At 36.0% G+C, this 20,000-nt stretch overlaps 1 protein-coding gene across 5 annotated transcripts in view; it reads left to right on the top strand.

The window, feature by feature from the left end:
* Positions 1-20,000, top strand: part of LOC133640770 (tubulin epsilon and delta complex protein 1-like) — an 86,886-nt gene that overhangs the window by 46,175 nt on the left and 20,711 nt on the right. For 4 of the 5 annotated variants that reach the window (XM_062034364.1, XM_062034361.1, XM_062034360.1 and 1 more), the window contains one exon: positions 1-481. This exon is cut by the window's left edge and continues 145 nt beyond it. The exons of the other annotated variant lie outside the window; for it this stretch is intronic. In XM_062034364.1, the coding sequence (XP_061890348.1) occupies positions 1-155 (155 nt within the window). In that variant the 3' untranslated portion in view covers positions 156-481. Of the gene's footprint in view, positions 482-20,000 lie in introns of those variants that run through there. 5 annotated transcript variants of the gene reach the window in all.

Below are 20,000 nucleotides of genomic sequence, written 5' to 3'. Positions count from 1 at the left end.
AGGGTGGGCAAGTGTGGGTGTGTCAGGTGTCTCAGGTGTGGGAGGAGAGGGAGAGATGTCTGCTGGAGAGGAGGAACACTCTGAGGAGGACCAACAGGCTGCAGCTGCAGGACATGATTGCCATGATGGAGGATCTGGTGGTGTTAGCACCTTAAACATCACCTTTGATGTCCTGCTAAATAACTCACACTGTTCACCTTCTTTTTAGCTACAACTTGTTACTGGTCACTTCTCAACAAGCCACTTTTTCAAATGGTATTTAGTTTCATTGTGATATTAGGTACATACTGAAATATCAATTCTCAAATGTAAAAATATTGATGCTTTAGTTCAGGGGTGTCCAAACATTTTCCAAAAAGGGCTTCAAACTGAAAGTAAATGTCTGTGGTGGCCATATTGATAGTTTTTTATTTGGAAAAAAAAAAAAAAAAATGCTAAAAACAGATATTGTGTCAGCTTTGTATTATAGGTGACTATATATACACACATGTATACATGCATGTATATATACACACATGTATACATGCATGTATATATACACACATGTATACATGCATGTATATATACACACATGTATACATGCATGTATATATACATGTATACATACATGTACTGTATATATACACATGTATACATGCATGTATATATACACACATGTATACATGCATGTATATATACATGTATGTATACTGTACATGCATATATACATGTATACATACATGTACTGTATATATACACATGTATACATGCATGTATATATACACACATGTATACATGTATGTATCCATGTATATGTACATGGATACATACATGTACTGTATATATACACATGTATACATGTGTGTATATACACATGTATACATGTGTGTATATACACATGTATACATGTGTATATATACACATGTATACATGTGTATATATACACATGTATACATGTGTATATATACACACGTATACATGTGTATATACACGTGTAAACATACCTACATACATGTATGTATACATGTATATATACATGTATGTATACATGTATATATACATGTACTGTATATACATACATATGTATACATGTGTATATATACACATGTATACATGTGTATATATACACATGTATACATGTGTATATATACACGTGTATACATGTGTATATATACACGTGTATACATATGTATGTATATACAGTACATGTATATATACATGTATACATACATGTATATATACATGTATACATGTATGTATACATGTGTATATATGTACGTATACATGTATAGACATGTATCAAGTATACATGTATACATACATGTTTGTATACATGTATATATACATGTATACATACATGTATACATACATGTTTGTATACATGTATATATACATGTATATATACATGTACACATGTCCATTCTCCCTTTTCTGTCTACACACTGTGTCTGCTTGTAAGTAGTGTGTGTGTGTGCGCTGGCCAACAGCAGTAAAACCAGCAATGTCATGATTGACTATTTGCTTGATGAGTAAATTAACAAAGCTCCAGAGTTTTGGTTCACCTCCATGGTAGTTTACTAAGACGGGTCCTCCATTATATTTGTCATTAGGGCCTGGAATGTAGTTGTGTAAGACCTGGGATAGCTGAGTGGTTAACTCTGTTGGCCACCAAGCAAGGGTACTGGGTTCAAATCCCAGTAGGGAGTTGGTGTTTGTTTCACTATTATTGTGATTTAGTAAGACAGGTTCTCAATTAAATATGTCATTGGGGCCCCAAATATCAGCTCAAGAAGACCAAGGATAGCTGAGTGGTTAAAGCAGCTAGCTCCCAATCAAAGGGTTCTGGGTTCAAATCCCAGTCAGGTCACTCTGAAGCTAGTAAAGATCTAGTCAGAGGATGAAATCTTTTGTAAGATAGTTTAAAGGTTCTCAATTATAAATGTCATTGGGGCCCCAAAAGTCAGTTAAAGAAGACCAAGAATAGCTGAATGGTTAAACAGCTAGCTCCCAATCAAAGGGTTCTGGGTTCAAATCCCAGTCAGGTGGATGGACTTGCCAAGCCAAAGTATGCAGGAGTGGGGACGCCGGACAATGTGGGGGTGTATCACCTCACCCACACAGAGTAAAGCTAAGTGGTAGCTGGTTCATTAACTTATAGTTAAAAAGGTAAGTATGGGTAATAATAATAACAAAAGTCCAGGGTAACCTCGGGGGTTAGCTCCTCCTGTGTGCCCAGGCTAAAGTTGCTAAGTGGACCAGCAGTAATTCCTAGGCTGGGATGGGCGGGACTAGGAAGGTAGATAATTAATCATTGAGAGTGTCGACCAATCAGCTCTCCTGCTCTGACTAATTGCAATTAAAGATGAAACAATTCTAATTGGATAATAAATCAACCAAATAGAAAAAACATCATTGGGGAAAAAATGGAGGAAATAAAACTAGTGGAATAATTTAATTTAATTAAAAGATAATTTTATTGATCATTAATTATTATGATCATTAATTATACAATTTTTATTTTTTATTATCTAAACTTTTTTTTTTATCTCAATTGCAATTAGACATGTTTTTATTCATCTTATTTTTTTATTATCCAATTATTTCTATTTTTTTATTATCTCAATTGCAGTTTTTTTTTAAATTGTATTATCTCAATTGCAATTAATCAGACCAGGAGCTCCCATCAAGATCTTTGATTAGTGTTTTGTAACATGTATTTTAAAACAGCAGAGTGCTCCTGTCAAAGAAACGATCTTTTGTATCTTTGATTTTTCCACATTTAAGTGCTCCCGTCAAGCACGATCTTTGATTTGTGTTTTGTAACATGTATTCTAAAACAGCAGAGTGGTCCTGTCACATAAAGGATCTTTGATTTTTCCACATTTAAGTGCTCCCGTCAAGCACGATCTTTGATTTGTGTTTTGTTACATGTATTTAAAAACAGCAGAGTGGTCCTGTCACATAAAGGATCTTTGATTTTTCCACATTTAAGTGCTCCCGTCAAGCACGATCTTTGATTTGTGTTTTGTAACATGTATTTTAATACAGCAGAGTGCTCCTGTCACAGAAAGGATCTTTGATTTTTCCACATTTAAGTGCTCCCGCCAAGCACGATCTTTGATTTGTGTTTTGTAACATGTATTTTAAAACAGCAGAGTGCTCCTGTCAAAGAAACGATCTTTTGTATCTTTGATTTTTCCACATTTAAGTGCTCCCGTCAAGCACGATCTTTGATTTGTGTTTTGTTACATGTATTTAAAAACAGCAGAGTGGTCCTGTCACATAAAGGATCTTTGATTTTTCCACATTTAAGTGCTCCCGTCAAGCACGATCTTTGATTTGTGTTTTGTAACATGTATTTTAATACAGCAGAGTGCTCCTGTCACAGAAAGGATCTTTGATTTTTCCACATTTAAGTGCTCCCGCCAAGCACGATCTTTGATTTGTGTTTTGTAACATGTATTTTAAAACAGCAGAGTGCTCCTGTCAAAGAAACGATCTTTTGTATCTTTGATTTTTCCACATTTAAGTGCTCCCGTCAAGCACGATCTTTGATTTGTGTTTTGTAACATGTATTTAAATACAGCAGAGTGCTCCTGTCACATAAAGGATCTTTGATTTTTCCACATTTAAGTGCTCCCGTCAAGCACGATCTTTGATTTGTGTTTTGTAACATGTATTTTAATACAGCAGAGTGGTCCTGTCACATAAAGGATCTTTGATTTGTGTTTTGTAACATGTATTTTAATACAGCAGAGTGGTCCTGTCACATAAAGGATCTTTGATTTTTCCACATTTAAGTGCTCCCGTCAAGCACGATCTTTGATTTGTGTTTTGTAACATGTATTTTAAAACAGCAGAGTGCTCCTGTCACATAAAGGATCTTTGATTTTTCCACATTTAAGTGCTCCCGTCAAGCACGATCTTTGATTTGTGTTTTGTAACATGTATTTAAATACAGCAGAGTGCTCCTGTCACATAAAGGATCTTTGATTTTTCCACATTTAAGTGCTCCCGTCAAGCACGATCTTTGATTTGTGTTTTGTAACATGTATTTAAATACAGCAGAGTGCTCCTGTCACATAAAGGATCTTTGATTTTTCCACATTTAAGTGCTCCCATCAAGCACGATCTTTGATTTGTGTTTTGTAACATGTATTCTAAAACAGCAGAGTGGTCCTGTCACATAAAGGATCTTTGATTTTTCCACATTTAAGTGCTCCCGTCAAGCACGATCTTTGATTTGTGTTTTGTAACATGTATTTTAAAACAGCAGAGTGGTCCTGTCACATAAAGGATCTTTGATTTTTCCACAGTAAAGTGCTCCCGTCAAGCACGATCTTTGATTTGTGTTTTGTAACATGTATTTTAATACAGCAGAGTGCTCCTGTCACATAAAGGATCTTTGATTTTTCCACATTTAAGTGCTCCCGTCAAGCACAATCTTTGATTTGTGTTTTGTAACATGTATTTTAAAACAGCAGAGTGCTCCTGTCAAAGAAACGATCTTTTGTATCTTTGATTTTTCCACATTTAAGTGCTCCCGTCAAGCACGATCTTTGATTTGTGTTTTGTAACATGTATTTTAAAACAGCAGAGTGCTCCTGTCACATAAAGGATCTTTGATTTTTCCCACATTTAAGTGCTCCCGTCAAGCACGATCTTTGATTTGTGTTTTGTAACATGTATTCTAAAACAGCAGAGTGGTCCTGTCACATAAAGGATCTTTGATTTTTCCACATTTAAGTGCTCCCGTCAAGCACGATCTTTGATTTGTGTTTTGTAACATGTATTTTAAAACAGCAGAGTGCTCCTGTCACATAAAGGATCTTTGATTTTTCCACATTTAAGTGCTCCCGTCAAGCACGATCTTTGATTTGTGTTTTGTAACATGTATTTTAATACAGCAGAGTGGTCCTGTCACATAAAGGATCTTTGATTTGTGTTTTGTAACATGTATTTTAATACAGCAGAGTGGTCCTGTCACATAAAGGATCTTTGATTTTTCCACATTTAAGTGCTCCCGTCAAGCACGATCTTTGATTTGTGTTTTGTAACATGTATTCTAAAACAGCAGAGTGGTCCTGTCACATAAAGGATCTTTGATTTTTCCACATTTAAGTGCTCCCGTCAAGCACGATCTTTGATTTGTGTTTTGTAACATGTATTTTAAAACAGCAGAGTGCTCCTGTCACATAAAGGATCTTTGATTTTTCCACATTTAAGTGCTCCCGTCAAGCACGATCTTTGATTTGTGTTTTGTAACATGTATTTAAATACAGCAGAGTGCTCCTGTCACATAAAGGATCTTTGATTTTTCCACATTTAAGTGCTCCCGTCAAGCACGATCTTTGATTTGTGTTTTGTAACATGTATTTTAATACAGCAGAGTGGTCCTGTCACATAAAGGATCTTTGATTTGTGTTTTGTAACATGTATTTAAATACAGCAGAGTGCTCCTGTCACATAAAGGATCTTTGATTTTTCCACATTTAAGTGCTCCCGTCAAGCACGATCTTTGATTTGTGTTTTGTAACATGTATTCTAAAACAGCAGAGTGGTCCTGTCACATAAAGGATCTTTGATTTTTCCACATTTAAGTGCTCCCGTCAAGCACGATCTTTGATTTGTGTTTTGTAACATGTATTTTAAAACAGCAGAGTGCTCCTGTCACATAAAGGATCTTTGATTTTTCCACATTTAAGTGCTCCCGTCAAGCACGATCTTTGATTTGTGTTTTGTTACATGTATTTAAAAACAGCAGAGTGGTCCTGTCACATAAAGGATCTTTGATTTTTCCACATTTAAGTGCTCCCGTCAAGCACGATCTTTGATTTGTGTTTTGTAACATGTATTTTAAAACAGCAGAGTGCTCCTGTCAAAGAAACGATCTTTTGTATCTTTGATTTTTCCACATTTAAGTGCTCCCGTCAAGCACGATCTTTGATTTGTGTTTTGTAACATGTATTCTAAAACAGCAGAGTGGTCCTGTCACATAAAGGATCTTTGATTTTTCCACATTTAAGTGCTCCCGTCAAGCACGATCTTTGATTTGTGTTTTGTAACATGTATTTAAATACAGCAGAGTGCTCCTGTCACATAAAGGATCTTTGATTTTTCCACATTTAAGTGCTCCCGTCAAGCACGATCTTTGATTTGTGTTTTGTAACATGTATTTAAAAACAGCAGAGTGGTCCTGTCACATAAAGGATCTTTGATTTTTCCACATTTAAGTGCTCCCGTCAAGCACGATCTTTGATTTGTGTTTTGTAACATGTATTTTAAAACAGCAGAGTGCTCCTGTCACATAAAGGATCTTTTGTATCTTTGATTTTTCCACATTTAAGTGCTCCCGTCAAGCACGATCTTTGATTTGTGTTTTGTAACATGTATTTTAAAACAGCAGAGTGCTCCTGTCACATAAAGGATCTTTGATTTTTCCACATTTAAGTGCTCCCGTCAAGCACGATCTTTGATTTGTGTTTTGTAACATGTATTCTAAAACAGCAGAGTGGTCCTGTCACATAAAGGATCTTTGATTTTTCCACATTTAAGTGCTCCCGTCAAGCACGATCTTTGATTTGTGTTTTGTAACATGTATTTTAAAACAGCAGAGTGCTCCTGTCACATAAAGGATCTTTGATTTTTCCACATTTAAGTGCTCCCGTCAAGCACGATCTTTGATTTGTGTTTTGTAACATGTATTTTAAAACAGCAGAGTGCTCCTGTCAAAGAAACGATCTTTTGTATCTTTGATTTTTCCACATTTAAGTGCTCCCGTCAATCACGATCTTTGATTTGTGTTTTGTAACATGTATTTTAAAACAGCAGAGTGCTCCTGTCACATAAAGGATCTTTGATTTTTCCACATTTAAGTGCTCCCGTCAAGCACGATCTTTGATTTGTGTTTTGTAACATGTATTTTAAAACAGCAGAGTGGTCCTGTCACATAAAGGATCTTTGATTTTTCCACATTTAAGTGCTCCCGTCAAGCACGATCTTTGATTTGTGTTTTGTAACATGTATTTTAAAACAGCAGAGTGCTCCTGTCAAAGAAACGATCTTTTGTATCTTTGATTTTTCCACATTTAAGTGCTCCCGTCAAGCACGATCTTTGATTTGTGTTTTGTAACATGTATTCTAAAACAGCAGAGTGGTCCTGTCACATAAAGGATCTTTGATTTTTCCACATTTAAGTGCTCCCGTCAAGCACGATCTTTGATTTGTGTTTTGTAACATGTATTTAAATACAGCAGAGTGCTCCTGTCACATAAAGGATCTTTGATTTTTCCACATTTAAGTGCTCCCGTCAAGCACGATCTTTGATTTGTGTTTTGTAACATGTATTTTAAAACAGCAGAGTGCTCCTGTCAAAGAAACGATCTTTTGTATCTTTGATTTTTCCACATTTAAGTGCTCCCGTCAAGCACGATCTTTGATTTGTGTTTTGTAACATGTATTCTAAAACAGCAGAGTGGTCCTGTCACATAAAGGATCTTTGATTTTTCCACATTTAAGTGCTCCCGTCAAGCACGATCTTTGATTTGTGTTTTGTAACATGTATTTTAATACAGCAGAGTGGTGCTGTCACATAAAGGATCTTTGATTTGTGTTTTGTAACATGTATTTTAATACAGCAGAGTGGTCCTGTCACATAAAGGATCTTTGATTTTTCCACATTTAAGTGCTCCCGTCAAGCACGATCTTTGATTTGTGTTTTGTAACATGTATTCTAAAACAGCAGAGTGGTCCTGTCACATAAAGGATCTTTGATTTTTCCACATTTAAGTGCTCCCGTCAAGCACGATCTTTGATTTGTGTTTTGTTACATGTATTTAAAAACAGCAGAGTGGTCCTGTCACATAAAGGATCTTTGATTTTTCCACATTTAAGTGCTCCCGCCAAGCACGATCTTTGATTTGTGTTTTGTAACATGTATTTTAAAACAGCAGAGTGCTCCTGTCACAGAAACGATCTTTTGTATCTTTGATTTTTCCACATTTAAGTGCTCCCGTCAAGCACGATCTTTGATTTGTGTTTTGTAACATGTATTTTAATACAGCAGAGTGGTCCTGTCACATAAAGGATCTTTGATTTGTGTTTTGTAACATGTATTTTAATACAGCAGAGTGGTCCTGTCACATAAAGGATCTTTGATTTTTCCACATTTAAGTGCTCCCGTCAAGCACGATCTTTGATTTGTGTTTTGTAACATGTATTTTAATACAGCAGAGTGGTCCTGTCACATAAAGGATCTTTGATTTGTGTTTTGTAACATGTATTTTAATACAGCAGAGTGGTCCTGTCACATAAAGGATCTTTGATTTTTCCACATTTAAGTGCTCCCGTCAAGCACGATCTTTGATTTGTGTTTTGTAACATGTATTTTAAAACAGCAGAGTGCTCCTGTCACATAAAGGATCTTTGATTTTTCCACAGTAAAGTGCTCCCGTCAAGCACGATCTTTGATTTGTGTTTTGTAACATGTATTCTAAAACAGCAGAGTGGTCCTGTCACATAAAGGATCTTTGATTTTTCCACATTTAAGTGCTCCCGTCAAGCACGATCTTTGATTTGTGTTTTGTTACATGTATTTAAAAACAGCAGAGTGGTCCTGTCACATAAAGGATCTTTGATTTTTCCACATTTAAGTGCTCCCGTCAAGCACGATCTTTGATTTGTGTTTTGTAACATGTATTTTAAAACAGCAGAGTGCTCCTGTCAAAGAAACGATCTTTTGTATATTTGATTTTTCCACATTTAAGTGCTCCCGTCAAGCACGATCTTTGATTTGTGTTTTGTAACATGTATTTTAAAACAGCAGAGTGCTCCTGTCACATAAAAGATCTTTGATTTTTCCACATTTAAGTGCTCCCGTCAAGCACGATCTTTGATTTGTGTTTTGTAACATGTATTCTAAAACAGCAGAGTGGTCCTGTCACATAAAGGATCTTTGATTTTTCCACATTTAAGTGCTCCCGTCAAGCACGATCTTTGATTTGTGTTTTGTAACATGTATTTTAAAACAGCAGAGTGCTCCTGTCACATAAAGGATCTTTGATTTTTCCACATTTAAGTGCTCCCGTCAAGCACGATCTTTGATTTGTGTTTTGTAAAATGTATTTTAAAACAGCAGAGTGCTCCTGTCAAAGAAACGATCTTTTGTATCTTTGATTTTTCCACATTTAAGTGCTCCCGTCAAGCACGATCTTTGATTTGTGTTTTGTAACATGTATTCTAAAACAGCAGAGTGGTCCTGTCACATAAAGGATCTTTGATTTTTCCACATTTAAGTGCTCCCGTCAAGCACGATCTTTGATTTGTGTTTTGTAACATGTATTTAAATACAGCAGAGTGCTCCTGTCACATAAAGGATCTTTGATTTTTCCACATTTAAGTGCTCCCGTCAAGCACGATCTTTGATTTGTGTTTTGTAACATGTATTTTAATACAGCAGAGTGGTCCTGTCACATAAAGGATCTTTGATTTTTCCACATTTAAGTGCTCCCGTCAAGCACAATCTTTGATTTGTGTTTTGTAACATGTATTCTAAAACAGCAGAGTGGTCCTGTCACATAAAGGATCTTTGATTTTTCCACATTTAAGTGCTCCCGTCAAGCACGATCTTTGATTTGTGTTTTGTAACATGTATTTTAATACAGCAGAGTGCTCCTGTCACATAAAGGATCTTTGATTTTTCCACAGTAAAGTGCTCCCGTCAAGCACGATCTTTGATTTGTGTTTTGTAACATGTATTTAAAAACAGCAGAGTGGTCCTGTCACATAAAGGATCTTTGATTTTTCCACATTTAAGTGCTCCCGTCAAGCACGATCTTTGATTTGTGTTTTGTAACATGTATTTTAATACAGCAGAGTGCTCCTGTCACAGAGAGGATCTTTGATTTTTCCACATTTAAGTGCTCCCGCCAAGCACGATCTTTGATTTGTGTTTCGTAACATGTATTTTAAAACAGCAGAGTGCTCCTGTCAAAGAAACGATCTTTTGTATCTTTGATTTTTCCACATTTAAGTGCTCCCGTCAAGCACGATCTTTGATTTGTGTTTTGTAACATGTATTCTAAAACAGCAGAGTGGTCCTGTCACATAAAGGATCTTTGATTTTTCCACATTTAAGTGCTCCCGTCAAGCACGATCTTTGATTTGTGTTTTGTAACATGTATTTTAATACAGCAGAGTGCTCCTGTCACATAAAGGATCTTTGATTTTTCCACATTTAAGTGCTCCCGTCAAGCACGATCTTTGATTTGTGTTTTGTAACATGTATTTTAATACAGCAGAGTGCTCCTGTCACAGAAAGGATCTTTGATTTTTCCACATTTAAGTGCTCCCGTCAAGCACGATCTTTGATTTGTGTTTTGTAACATGTATTTTAAAACAGCAGAGTGCTCCTGTCAAAGAAAGGATCTTTGATTTTTCCACATTTAAGTGCTCCCGTCAAGCACGATCTTTGATTTGTGTTTTGTAACATGTATTCTAAAACAGCAGAGTGGTCCTGTCACATAAAGGATCTTTGATTGTTCCACATTTAAGTGCTCCCGTCAAGCACGATCTTTGATTTGTGTTTTGTAACATGTATTCTAAAACAGCAGAGTGCTCCTGTCACATAAAGGATCTTTGATTGTTCCACATTTAAGTGCTCCCGTCAAGCACGATCTTTGATTTGTGTTTTGTAACATGTATTCTAAAACAGCAGAGTGCTCCTGTCAAAGAAAGGATCTTTGATTTTTCCACATTTAAGTGCTCCCGTCAAGCACGATCTTTGATTTGTGTTTTGTAACATGTATTCTAAAACAGCAGAGTGGTCCTGTCACATAAAGGATCTTTGATTGTTCCACATTTAAGTGCTCCCGTCAAGCACGATCTTTGATTTGTGTTTTGTAACATGTATTCTAAAACAGCAGAGTGGTCCTGTCACATAAAGGATCTTTGATTTGTGTTTTGTAACATGTATTTTAATACAGCAGAGTGGTCCTGTCACATAAAGGATCTTTGATTTTTCCACATTTAAGTGCTCCCGTCAAGCACGATCTTTGATTTGTGTTTTGTAACATGTATTCTAAAACAGCAGAGTGGTCCTGTCACATAAAGGATCTTTGATTTTTCCACATTTAAGTGCTCCCGTCAAGCACGATCTTTGATTTGTGTTTTGTAACATGTATTTTAAAACAGCAGAGTGCTCCTGTCACATAAAGGATCTTTGATTTTTCCACATTTAAGTGCTCCCGTCAAGCACGATCTTTGATTTGTGTTTTGTAAAATGTATTTTAAAACAGCAGAGTGCTCCTGTCAAAGAAACGATCTTTTGTATCTTTGATTTTTCCACATTTAAGTGCTCCCGTCAAGCACGATCTTTGATTTGTGTTTTGTAACATGTATTCTAAAACAGCAGAGTGGTCCTGTCACATAAAGGATCTTTGATTTTTCCACATTTAAGTGCTCCCGTCAAGCACGATCTTTGATTTGTGTTTTGTAACATGTATTTAAATACAGCAGAGTGCTCCTGTCACATAAAGGATCTTTGATTTTTCCACATTTAAGTGCTCCCGTCAAGCACGATCTTTGATTTGTGTTTTGTAACATGTATTTTAATACAGCAGAGTGGTCCTGTCACATAAAGGATCTTTGATTTTTCCACATTTAAGTGCTCCCGTCAAGCACAATCTTTGATTTGTGTTTTGTAACATGTATTCTAAAACAGCAGAGTGGTCCTGTCACATAAAGGATCTTTGATTTTTCCACATTTAAGTGCTCCCGTCAAGCACGATCTTTGATTTGTGTTTTGTAACATGTATTTTAATACAGCAGAGTGCTCCTGTCACATAAAGGATCTTTGATTTTTCCACAGTAAAGTGCTCCCGTCAAGCACGATCTTTGATTTGTGTTTTGTAACATGTATTTAAAAACAGCAGAGTGGTCCTGTCACATAAAGGATCTTTGATTTTTCCACATTTAAGTGCTCCCGTCAAGCACGATCTTTGATTTGTGTTTTGTAACATGTATTTTAATACAGCAGAGTGCTCCTGTCACAGAGAGGATCTTTGATTTTTCCACATTTAAGTGCTCCCGCCAAGCACGATCTTTGATTTGTGTTTCGTAACATGTATTTTAAAACAGCAGAGTGCTCCTGTCAAAGAAACGATCTTTTGTATCTTTGATTTTTCCACATTTAAGTGCTCCCGTCAAGCACGATCTTTGATTTGTGTTTTGTAACATGTATTCTAAAACAGCAGAGTGGTCCTGTCACATAAAGGATCTTTGATTTTTCCACATTTAAGTGCTCCCGTCAAGCACGATCTTTGATTTGTGTTTTGTAACATGTATTTTAATACAGCAGAGTGCTCCTGTCACATAAAGGATCTTTGATTTTTCCACATTTAAGTGCTCCCGTCAAGCACGATCTTTGATTTGTGTTTTGTAACATGTATTTTAATACAGCAGAGTGCTCCTGTCACAGAAAGGATCTTTGATTTTTCCACATTTAAGTGCTCCCGCCAAGCACGATCTTTGATTTGTGTTTTGTAACATGTATTTTAAAACAGCAGAGTGCTCCTGTCAAAGAAACGATCTTTTGTATCTTTGATTTTTCCACATTTAAGTGCTCCCTTCAAGCACGATCTTTGATTTGTGTTTTGTAACATGTATTTTAAAACAGCAGAGTGCTCCTGTCAAAGAAAGGATCTTTGATTTTTCCACATTTAAGTGCTCCCGTCAAGCACGATCTTTGATTTGTGTTTTGTAACATGTATTCTAAAACAGCAGAGTGGTCCTGTCACATAAAGGATCTTTGATTGTTCCACATTTAAGTGCTCCCGTCAAGCACGATCTTTGATTTGTGTTTTGTAACATGTATTCTAAAACAGCAGAGTGCTCCTGTCACATAAAGGATCTTTGATTGTTCCACATTTAAGTGCTCCCGTCAAGCACGATCTTTGATTTGTGTTTTGTAACATGTATTCTAAAACAGCAGAGTGGTCCTGTCACATAAAGGATCTTTGATTTTTCCACATTTAAGTGCTCCCGTCAAGCACGATCTTTGATTTGTGTTTTGTAACATGTATTCTAAAACAGCAGAGTGGTCCTGTCACATAAAGGATCTTTGATTTGTGTTTTGTAACATGTATTTTAATACAGCAGAGTGGTCCTGTCACATAAAGGATCTTTGATTTTTCCACATTTAAGTGCTCCCGTCAAGCACGATCTTTGATTTGTGTTTTGTAACATGTATTCTAAAACAGCAGAGTGCTCCTGTCACATAAAGGATCTTTGATTTTTCCACATTTAAGTGCTCCCGTCAAGCACGATCTTTGATTTGTGTTTTGTAACATGTATTTTAAAACAGCAGAGTGCTCCTGTCAAAGAAACGATCTTTTGTATCTTTGATTTTTCAACATTTAAGTGCTCCCGCCAAGCACGATCTTTGATTTGTGTTTCGTAACATGTATTTTAAAACAGCAGAGTGCTCCTGTCACATAAAGGATCTTTGATTTTTCCACATTTAAGTGCTCCCGTCAAGCACGATCTTTGATTTGTGTTTTGTAACATGTATTTTAATACAGCAGAGTGCTCCTGTCACAGAAAGGATCTTTGATTTTTCCACATTTAATTGCTCCCGTCAAGCACGATCTTTGATTTGTGTTTTGTAACATGTATTCTAAAACAGCAGAGTGGTCCTGTCCCATAAAGGATCTTTGATTTTTCCACATTTAAGTGCTCCCGTCAAGCACGATCTTTGATTTGTGTTTTGTAACATGTATTTTAATACAGCAGAGTGCTCCTGTCACAGAAAGGATCTTTGATTTTTCCACATTTAAGTGCTCCCGTCAAGCACGATCTTTGATTTGTGTTTTGTAACATGTATTCTAAAACAGCAGAGTGGTCCTGTCCCATAAAGGATCTTTGATTTTTCCACATTTAAGTGCTCCCGTCAAGCACGATCTTTGATTTGTGTTTTGTAACATGTATTTTAAAACAGCAGAGTGCTCCTGTCAAAGAAAGGATCTTTGATTTTTCCACATTTAAGTGCTCCCGTCAAGCAAGATCTTTGATTTGTGTTTTGTAACATGTATTTTAAAACAGCAGAGTGCTCCTGTCAAAGAAACGATCTTTTGTATCTTTGATTTTTCCACATTTAAGTGCTCCCGTCAAGCACGATCTTTGATTTGTGTTTTGTAACATGTATTTTAAAACAGCAGAGTGCTCCTGTCAAAGAAACGATCTTTTGTATCTTTGATTTTTCCACATTTAAGTGCTCCCGTCAAGCACGATCTTTGATTTGTGTTTTGTAACATGTATTTAAATACAGCAGAGTGCTCCTGTCACATAAAGGATCTTTGATTTTTCCACATTTAAGTGCTCCCGTCAAGCACGATCTTTGATTTGTGTTTTGTAACATGTATTCTAAAACAGCAGAGTGGTCCTGTCACATAAAGGATCTTTGATTTTTCCACATTTAAGTGCTCCCGTCAAGCACGATCTTTGATTTGTGTTTTGTAACATGTATTTAAATACAGCAGAGTGCTCCTGTCACATAAAGGATCTTTGATTTTTCCACATTTAAGTGCTCCCGTCAAGCACGATCTTTGATTTGTGTTTTGTAACATGTATTCTAAAACAGCAGAGTGGTCCTGTCACATAAAGGATCTTTGATTTTTCCACATTTAAGTGCTCCCGTCAAGCACGATCTTTGATTTGTGTTTTGTAGCATGTATTTTAATACAGCAGAGTGCTCCTGTCAAAGAAACGATCTTTTGTATCTTTGATTTTTCCACATTTAAGTGCTCCCGTCAAGCACGATCTTTGATTTGTGTTTTGTAACATGTATTTTAAAACAGCAGAGTGCTCCTGTCACATAAAGGATCTTTGATTTTTCCACATTTAAGTGCTCCCGTCAAGCACGATCTTTGATTTGTGTCTTGTAACATGTATTCTAAAACAGCAGAGTGGTCCTGTCACATAAAGGATCTTTGATTTTTCCACATTTAAGTGCTCCCGTCAAGCACAATCTTTGATTTGTGTTTTGTAACATGTATTTAAAAACAGCAGAGTGCTCCTGTCACTCTGCTGTTTTAAAATACATGTTACAAAACACAAATCAAAGATCGTGCTTGACGGGAGCACTTAAATGTGGAAAAATCAAAGATCCTTTATGTGACAGGAGCACTCTGCTGTTTTAAAATACATGTTACAAAACACAAATCAAAGATCATGCTTGACGGGAGCACTTAAATGTGGAAAAATCAAAGATCCTTTATGTGACAGGACCACTCTGCTGTTTTAGAATACATGTTACAAAACACAAATCAAAGATCGTGCTTGACGGGAGCACTTAAATGTGGAAAAATCAAAGATCCTTTCTTTGACAGGAGCACTCTGCTGTTTTAAAATACATGTTACAAAACACAAATCAAAGATCGTGCTTGACGGGAGCACTTAAATGTGGAAAAATCAAAGATCCTTTATGTGACAGGAGCACTCTGCTGTTTTAAAATACATGTTACAAAACACAAATCAAAGATCGTGCTTGACGGGAGCACTTAAATGTGGAAAAATCAAAGATCCTTTATGTGACAGGAGCACTCTGCTGTTTTAAAATACATGTTACAAAACACAAATCAAAGATCGTGCTTGACGGGAGCACTTAAATGTGGAAAAATCAAAGATCCTTTCTGTGACAGGAGCACTCTGCTGTATTAAAATACATGTTACAAAACACAAATCAAAGATCGTGCTTGACGGGAGCACTTAAATGTGGAAAAATCAAAGATCCTTTATGTGACAGGACCACTCTGCTGTTTTAGAATACATGTTACAAAACACAAATCAAAGATCGTGCTTGACAGGAGCACTTAAATGTGGAAAAATCAAAGATCCTTTATGTGACAGGACCACTCTGCTGTTTTAGAATACATGTTACAAAACACAAATCAAAGATCGTGCTTGACGGGAGCACTTAAATGTGGAAAAATCAAAGATACAAAAGATCGTTTCTTTGACAGGAGCACTCTGCTGTTTTTAAATACATGTTACAAAACACAAATCAAAGATCGTGCTTGACGGGAGCACTTAAATGTGGAAAAATCAAAGATCCTTTATGTGACAGGAGCACTCTGCTGTTTTAAAATACATGTTACAAAACACAAATCAAAGATCGTGCTTGACGGGAGCACTTAAATGTGGAAAAATCAAAGATCCTTTATGTGACAGGAGCACTCTGCTGTTTTAAAATACATGTTACAAAACACAAATCAAAGATCGTGCTTGACGGGAGCACTTAAATGTGGAAAAATCAAAGATCCTTTATGTGACAGGAGCACTCTGCTGTTTTAAAATACATGTTACAAAACACAAATCAAAGATCGTGCTTGACGGGAGCACTTAAATGTGGAAAAATCAAAGATACAAAAGATCGTTTCTTTGACAGGAGCACTCTGCTGTTTTTAAATACATGTTACAAAACACAAATCAAAGATTGTGCTTGACGGGAGCACTTAAATGTGGAAAAATCAAAGATCCTTTATGTGACAGGAGCACTCTGCTGTTTTAAAATACATGTTACAAAACACAAATCAAAGATCGTGCTTGACGGGAGCACTTAAATGTGGAAAAATCAAAGATCCTTTATGTGACAGGAGCACTCTGCTGTTTTAAAATACATGTTACAAAACACAAATCAAAGATCGTGCTTGACGGGAGCACTTAAATGTGGAAAAATCAAAGATACAAAAGATCGTTTCTTTGACAGGAGCACTCTGCTGTTTTTAAATACATGTTACAAAACACAAATCAAAGATCGTGCTTGACGGGAGCACTTAAATGTGGAAAAATCAAAGATCCTTTCTTTGACAGGAGCACTCTGCTGTTTTAAGATACATGTTACAAAACACAAATCAAAGATCGTGCTTGACGGGAGCACTTAAATGTGGAAAAATCAAAGATCCTTTCTGTGACAGGAGCACTCTGCTGTATTAAAATACATGTTACAAAACACAAATCAAAGATCGTGCTTGACGGGAGCACTTAAATGTGGAAAAATCAAAGATCCTTTATGTGACAGGACCACTCTGCTGTTTTTAAATACATGTAACAAAACACAAATCAAAGATCGTGCTTGACGGGAGCACTTAAATGTGGAAAAATCAAAGATCCTTTATGTGACAGGACCACTCTGCTGTTTTAGAATACATGTTACAAAACACAAATCAAAGATCGTGCTTGACGGGAGCACTTAAATGTGGAAAAATCAAAGATCCTTTATGTGACAGGAGCACTCTGCTGTTTTTAAATACATGTTACAAAACACAAATCAAAGATCGTGCTTGACGGGAGCACTTAAATGTGGAAAAATCAAAGATACAAAAGATCGTTTCTTTGACAGGAGCACTCTGCTGTTTTTAAATACATGTTACAAAACACAAATCAAAGATTGTGCTTGACGGGAGCACTTAAATGTGGAAAAATCAAAGATCCTTTATGTGACAGGACCACTCTGCTGTTTTAGAATACATGTTACAAAACACAAATCAAAGATCGTGCTTGACGGGAGCACTTAAATGTGGAAAAATCAAAGATCCTTTATGTGACAGGAGCACTCTGCTGTTTTTAAATACATGTTACAAAACACAAATCAAAGATCGTGCTTGACGGGAGCACTTAAATGTGGAAAAATCAAAGATACAAAAGATCGTTTCTTTGACAGGAGCACTCTGCTGTTTTTAAATACATGTTACAAAACACAAATCAAAGATCGTGCTTGACGGGAGCACTTTACTGTGGAAAAATCAAAGATCCTTTATGTGACAGGACCACTCTGCTGTTTTAGAATACATGTTACAAAACACAAATCAAAGATCGTGCTTGACGGGAGCACTTAAATGTGGAAAAATCAAAGATACAAAAGATCGTTTCTTTGACAGGAGCACTCTGCTGTATTAAAATACATGTTACAAAACACAAATCAAAGATCGTGCTTGACGGGAGCACTTAAATGTGGAAAAATCAAAGATACAAAAGATCGTTTATGTGACAGGAGCACTCTGCTGTTTTAAAATACATGTTACAAAACACTAATCAAAGATCTTGATGGGAGCTCCTGGTCTGATTAATTGCAATTGAGATAATACAATTTAAAAAAAAACTGCAATTGAGATAATAAAAAAATAGAAATAATTGGATAATAAAAAAATAAGATGAATAAAAACATGTCTAATTGCAATTGAGATAAAAAAAAAAGTTTAGATAATAAAAAATAAAAATTGTATAATTAATGATCATAATAATTAATGATCAATAAAATTATCTTTTAATTAAATTAAATTATTCCACTAGTTTTATTTCCTCCATTTTTTCCCCAATGATGTTTTTTCTATTTGGTTGATTTATTATCCAATTAGAATTGTTTCATCTTTAATTGCAATTAGTCAGAGCAGGAGAGCTGATTGGTCGACACTCTCAATGATTAATTATCTACCTTCCTAGTCCCGCCCATCCCAGCCTAGGAATTACTGCTGGTCCACTTAGCAACTTTAGCCTGGGCACACAGGAGGAGCTAACCCCCGAGGTTACCCTGGACTTTTGTTATTATTATTACCCATACTTACCTTTTTAACTATAAGTTAATGAACCAGCTACCACTTAGCTTTACTCTGTGTGGGTGAGGTGATACACCCCCACATTGTCCGGCGTCCCCACTCCTGCAGACTTTGGCTTGGCAAGCCCATCCACCTGACTGGGATTTGAACCCAGAACCCTTTGATTGGGAGCTAGCTGTTTAACCATTCAGCTATTCTTGGTCTTCTTTAACTGACTTTTGGGGCCCCAATGACATTTATAATTGAGAACCTTTAAACTATCTTACAAAAGATTTCATCCTCTGACTAGATCTTTACTAGCTTCAGAGTGACCTGACTGGGATTTGAACCCAGAACCCTTTGATTGGGAGCTAGCTGCTTAACCACTCAGCTATCCTTGGTCTTCTTGAGCTGAGATTTGGGGCCCCAATGACATATTTAATTGAGAACCTGTCTTACTAAATCACAATAATAGTGAAACAAACACCAACTCCCTACTGGGATTTGAACCCAGTACCCTTGCTTGGTGGCCAACAGAGTTAACCACTCAGCTATCCCAGGTCTTACACAACTACATTCCAGGCCCTAATGACAAATATAATGGAGGACCCGTCTTAGTAAACTACCATGGAGGTGAACCAAAACTCTGGAGCTTTGTTAATTTACTCATCAAGCAAATAGTCAATCATGACATTGCTGGTTTTACTGCTGTTGGCCAGCGCACACACACACACTACTTACAAGCAGACACAGTGTGTAGACAGAAAAGGGAGAATGGACATGTGTACATGTATATATACATGTATATATACATGTATACAAACATGTATGTATACATGTATGTATACATGTATATATACATGTATACAAACATGTATGTATACATGTATACTTGATACATGTCTATACATGTATACGTACATATATACACATGTATACATACATGTATACATGTATATATACATGTATGTATACATGTATATATACATGTACTGTATATACATACATATGTATACACGTGTATATATACACATGTATACACGTGTATATATACACATGTATACATGTGTATATATACACATGTATACATATGTATGTATATACAGTACATGTATATATACATGTATACATACATGTATATATACATGTATACATACATGTATGTAGGTATGTTTACACGTGTATATACACATGTATACGTGTGTATATATACACATGTATACATGTGTATATATACACATGTATACATGTGTATATATACACATGTATACATGTGTATATACACACATGTATACATGTGTATATACACACATGTATACATGTGTATATATACAGTACATGTATGTATCCATGTACATATACATGGATACATACATGTATACATGTGTGTATATATACATGCATGTATACATGTGTATATATACAGTACATGTA

The sequence above is a fragment of the Entelurus aequoreus genome, linkage group LG23 (genome assembly GCF_033978785.1).
Source record: "Entelurus aequoreus isolate RoL-2023_Sb linkage group LG23, RoL_Eaeq_v1.1, whole genome shotgun sequence".
Classification (NCBI taxonomy): Eukaryota; Metazoa; Chordata; class Actinopteri; order Syngnathiformes; family Syngnathidae; genus Entelurus; species Entelurus aequoreus.
The sequence above is the reverse complement of the archived record's forward strand: the minus strand, read 5'-3'. Positions and strand labels throughout refer to the sequence as shown.